Below are 5747 nucleotides of genomic sequence, written 5' to 3'. Positions count from 1 at the left end.
TCTGACCACAGCTGTTGCCCTAAAAGTAATGTTAATATTAAAGTTTTGTCTATGGGTCATGGGCCACAGATACTACTCAGTGATTTCTGTGTGTTTCTGCTGACGAAAGTATACAAATATTTTATTACAGGCTAAGCAGAGCAAACATTTTAGAATTTTCACTAATATTTGGTTTAATTACAATATTTGGTATACTGTAAAACAGCATACAAAAGAAAATGCAAAGCATCCTAGTTTTCCTTTCCAAATCTGAAATTTTACAGACCTGCCTGTGGGTTAGGGTCATGCAATTGCAAAGCAGCATCGTTGCTTTGAGATTTTGTCAGTTGTTGTATCAGAAGATTTTAGAAAAGTAGTCATCCATTACATTCAAGGCAGTTACTAAGTAGGATGCGTATTAAATGTGTGTAATCTGAATCTGTTAGTTGTCCTTCTGTTTATAAACTTCTGGCTTTATTTTTTGATTGCAAGAAAAGGATCTATTTCTGTACAGTAGACTAGAGCTTTTGCTTCTCTTTTTTCATCTAGTACTGAGTAGCAATACATATATATATTGAATAATCTCCAGAGTACCTGTAAATATCTTTGTTTCAACAGTTTACTAAGACTTTATTTCTTTTGGCTGTATTTCTGTACTGGCATAACTTCCATAAAGTTGGAAGGTGTCTGTGTTTGAACATTGTGTTTGGAATAGCAAAAGCCAACCTTAAAATGAGCATGCTTCAAACACATATTCTTTAGGCTAATTTTCAATTAAGTAGTAAAACTTTGCAACAGTGCATGGTCAACTTTGTCAAATTCAGGTCTTGATCAGTAGCAAGGATCAAGATGTTCACCCTAGGTTTACCGAAGATGAATAGGAACATTTTGAAATACTGCAACCAGGTGATAGCTTTAGGAAGCTAGACTTTGAGCCTAATATGTCAATAGTATCATGTCAGCATCTGATTGGATCTGAATTGCTAGAAGTCCATCCTTCCTAACAAAGGACAAATATAAGACATTAACAGTTATATGCAGTATAGGTTTTGTAGGTGGCAGAGGTAATTTATTTGTAAAAGTCCACAACAACATAAAAAAAGCTCAAATTGTAATGCTGACAATGTAGATTGTGTTGCTTGTTTTTACACACTTCTTTGACGTAATTGTGACTAAAACTAGTTACCTTTACAGTGTGCTCCTCGAACTGTCGTAGAGCTAGCTTCCAGCTGGAACTGCATAGACAGGAGAAAGATTAGTGGCATTTCAGGGATAACTGCAGAAGCAACCAGGAACAAATTGCTGTCAAGCACATGAAGCGTGCCGTGGTGTATCTTTCCATAATGTGGTGGTTATTGAAAATCCAAACTGCTGAAATCCCAAGTGTTGTGATAATAATTACAAAGAGAAGCCGTTTTTGTACCCTTGAAACTGAAGGAATGTAGGAAGTGTAAGCCCCCAAAGGCATGTGGCATTTCTTAAAATAGCTTGCTGGTTGCTCCTCGGATTTGGAGTGTGTGTGCGTATGTAGCAGTCTCACCATACTCGGAGTTTTCTTTACAAGATGCACAGAGAAAGTGAAATATAATCATTTCCTTATGTTCCCAGAGGGGGAAGTGCTAGATTTCAAATCTTTCTATGTGTTTGTGGTTGTATCTAATAAATCAGGAATTTTAATTGTTGTCTTTAATCTATAGCAAGTGTTTGGAATAGTGTTTATTGAAGAGTGATTTGAGTATTTTACTCTTAAAAGAACTTGAAGTTTACTGCAATGTACTCTTTATGAGGGAGGCACTTTAATATAAACCAGATGAAAGCATGATTATTTTAATAGCAATCTTTATAAAGTTTCCATTATGTTCTCATTGCTTTCTCTGACTGAATGTGGAAATTTATTGAAAGTCTTAACTCACCTGCTATCACATCTTTAGGCTTGTTTAGTAATTGTATGCCCATGCTTATTTTTTGAGGAGGCAGTGTATGCTTACTTAATTTTGTCATTCAACTTCAGAGTCTTAGATGGTTTGTGTAAACAGCTTGAGCATCATATAAATAATGCTTAAAGGCAACACTTAGTGAATATCTAAAACAATACAGTGTGCTTTCTTTTAAAGACCAGGGCTTAAGGCTGTTTTGTAATTTTACTGGATTTGCCTCTGTTGAGGTAGGAAGAGAGCATTTTGTGATACTTTTCAAAATTCCACTATGAAATTGAAGCCTTGCTGCTCCCACTGTGGAAGGTGTTGTATCCACCTGGGCTGGATGTTCAGTAGGAGCATATACAAGAGAATATTTTCAACCAGACAGGATTTTTCTGAGTATTACATAAACACATATACGTAAAATCAGACAGACGCTGTTTCATTATATGTGTGCAGATACTGTGTTCTCTGTTCCCTTCTTCTAATCATACAGCCATGAGTGTATCATATATTGTGAAACTGTGTGATTAGAACATCGTCCAAAATTCTGACCCATCTTTAGATCCAGTGTTCTTAGCGGCTCATGCAGAGAGATACGCATGCGTACAAACTGCTTGTGGGTTCCTTAACCTGTGTTGCACTAGGCTCACTGCACCCCTGTGGTGCTGTTGTCTTTTGGGGGGCTTAGCTGCTTGCTTGGGCTGTTGGAAGTTGTGCAGAAGGGCACTGTGTCAATGGCAGAGCGGACATCTATACTCTTAACCTGCCTTTCTGCTCTCTTGCTAAACTCTTGCTGGACTCTAGAAACCAGTATCCCGCTGTTTGAATTTGCTTTGTCCCTGACTACACAGGGTAAAAAAGGAAACATTCCCAAGCAGACTGTTGGGCTGTAGGGCCAATTTGTTATATCTGAACGTTGATATTTTTTCCTAGGGCTTTATAGACTGAGGAGGCTTTGTGAATAAACCTTAGAAAAATGCCTGTCTCTGGAGATAGGTGGAAATTATTAGAGCCTGTTTGTGTAAAATCTGTTTTATTAGAAAGGTGGACCTAATAGATGATTTAAGGAGAGGAAGATTTAAGGAGAAAATGCAATCTCCACCCTTAAGGAAAGTAACTCACATGCCTGAGGTTAAGCATGTTTATTTGAAGAATGTGGTTTTGGCATTAAGAAACAGATGCTTTTTGTACTATAAGGAACAATACGTGGAATAGGTTAAGTAGCATTTCTGTGCTGGTTGAATTGCATAAGCTTTATGCAATTTGTTTAATTACAGAAATAATAGGAATTAATGTTACTTAAGTAGAATGTCTTTTTGCATCTGCTATGAATTGAATCTACGTGGAAAAATAATCCTGTTAATGGTGCTTGGTATCTAAGTTACAAGGCAGATTTAAAATACTGGTGCTCAAGAGTAGTCTGGCTTTGAAAGTCTGTTTCAAATGTCTCTGTAAGCACAGTTAATGTTGTACTTGAAGCCTGGATATGTGAGCATGCAGTATTGTTTTGAAAGAAAAAAGTCTGCAAGTAGTTTGGTATGTTTTGTTTCTTTTGGGGAAGTTAAGTTTTGGACATAGATGCTGTGAAGGTAGTTTTCAAGGATGGCAATTTACCTTGGTACTTGAGGCCAGAAATTTATTTGGAGTGACAGGTAACAACAGAAGGACGAATTCTAACATTTCAGCTACTTGATTTGCAGCAGCATGTTTTAAAGCTGAAAAGTGTCAAACTGATGAAATGTAAAATGAAGGAAAAAACCAAGAGTGCTCATAGCATGCCATTTGCCAAAATACTGATGTGTGGTCGATAACACAGAGTGGTATGTTGGGTTTTGTTGAGGGTTTTTTTGCTTTTTTTTTTCCGTTTTTTTTTTTTCTTCCCTTTTTGTTGTTGTTTGGTTGATTGTTTTTTTGGTAAGAAAAATCACTTGAGTATGCCCCAATGCAGAGTTTGTTTTAAACACTAAGGACATAATGCACTAAGCAGCCATCCAACTACTTCATTCTTAGTTCCAGGCTTCCAAATAGGTTCTTTTCTCCCCTTGTAATATCAATGCATTTCTTTTGGGTTGTTTTGGGTTTTTTTTTAACATTTAAAAGCAAAGATATTCAACTTTTTTTGTGCTTACTGGCCACTCTGCTTTTTCCTGGACTAGTAAATCATGTGCTGCAATTCCCCCTCCATTATTCCATAATTTAGGCATAACAATTCCATAACGTGTGCAATATAATCTTTAGCATATCTGTAACAAATTCAACACTTCTGTGATGTTTTAAGCAACTGCATATGCATAAAATAAATATTTCAAGTGTATGCAGGACATTTGTGTAGTTCCAGCACTGCTGGACTAACTGCATGTGTTTGGTGGAGGTTTTCTGCATGTGTATTGGAGGCACAGCACTCCTGGGGTGCCGAACCCACCGCATGAGTACAGGATGATTGTTTTGCATTTATGCAACAAATCTGATGTGTCTGGCGTCATTCATTATTTAAGGAAGTTGCAGGACGGGGTAGAGGATGATACTAGCTTACATAAAGTTGTAGCTACTTCCAGATCAATTTAAAAATGGTCTACCCCCAGACCAAGGAACAGCCAATGAAGTGTATATGATCACAGGTTGCAGATTGATCAACCCTAATTTAGAGGTCATAGTGCCACCTTGCAATTAGCACAGATATTTAATCCCAGCCAACATGTCGTTGATGTTCATACGCATGTAGAAAGGTCCAAGCTGTACTGTTTAAAAGGTACAGCATGTGCATAGTACAATTATCATATGGTCCTATGAATTACATTTTGTGCTTTAATTGATAAGGTTAAGTATTTATGTTCTCTTTTAAAAATTGTACCTGCATTTTAAAATTTACAAAATGGGTGAGGTTGGAAGGGCCTCTGGAGGTCATCTTGCAACCCTGCTGCACAAGCAGGGCTACCGAGAGCCAGTTGCCTGGGACTATGTCCAGATGGCTCTCGAGCATCTCCAGAGCCAGACACTCCACAACCTTTGGGCAACCTAAAGTAAATTGACAATTCACTTGATCCTTGCCAGTTTAGGCATGAAATCAGTGTAATAGAGTAATAATGTATTTGTAGTGTTCCCCCCTGAAAAATTTCTAATGTAAAAACATGAGTACTGATTGAAAACAGAAGCCTGTCTAGCCTAATATCCTGTCTTCAGTAGTTTCTGTAAACAGATGTGTAAGGAAGAACAGGGCATTCACATGAATGCTTTCAGTTTTTTGAGCCTTCAACGTTTTTCAGCTCGAGATCATTCTGAACCATATTTAATTCCTGTTGAACTAGCAAGCACTAACAAGTTTCTTTTCTCTGTATTTATCTAACATCCTTTTGAACTTCTACCGTTCTTTGACATTTTTTGCACACATGCAGATATTTTTGCATATTCAATATGTACATTGGCCAGCAGGAAACAAATTTACTGAATGGAAAACAATCTCCTTTTCTCTGTTTTGAATTACACTCCTTGTGGCTTGAAAAGTCTTGTTGTCATAGTTGTGTCACAAAAGATAGCAAACAGTCCCTTCCCCTTTCACTTCGTTTGAGCTGTTCTTACTGATTAATGCCTCCTTGGATATTTTACTCACTTGGAAACATGCAGTATATTCTGTAATGCAGATTTCAGAGGGTTTTTGTGGGGGGAAATCTTATTTTAATGTTAACATGATAAATTTCTTTCAAAACGATGCTGACTAGTTGTTTTTTTTTAAAAGCCTAAGTTGTACAGGTCTGTAATTGAAGATGTTATCAATGATGTCAGAGAAGTTTTTCTGGATGAAGGAGTGGATGAACAAGTTCTTATGGAACTCAAAACAGTAAGTTGCAG

General features: G+C 37.1%; 1 protein-coding gene across 1 annotated transcript in view; it reads left to right on the top strand.

Annotated features, from left to right (window-relative positions):
- The window catches only part of GTF2A1 (general transcription factor IIA subunit 1), a 32365-nt gene that overhangs the window by 1954 nt on the left and 24664 nt on the right, over positions 1–5747 (top strand). Inside the window, exon 2 of the mRNA XM_074824868.1 lies at positions 5635–5736. Coding sequence (XP_074680969.1) covers positions 5635–5736 — 102 coding nt within the window. The remainder of the gene's footprint in view (positions 1–5634; positions 5737–5747) is intronic.

This window comes from Strix aluco, chromosome 4 (genome assembly GCF_031877795.1).
Source record: "Strix aluco isolate bStrAlu1 chromosome 4, bStrAlu1.hap1, whole genome shotgun sequence".
Classification (NCBI taxonomy): domain Eukaryota; kingdom Metazoa; phylum Chordata; class Aves; order Strigiformes; family Strigidae; genus Strix; species Strix aluco.
Note: the sequence above shows the minus strand (reverse complement) of the source record. Positions and strands in the feature narration are given on the sequence as shown.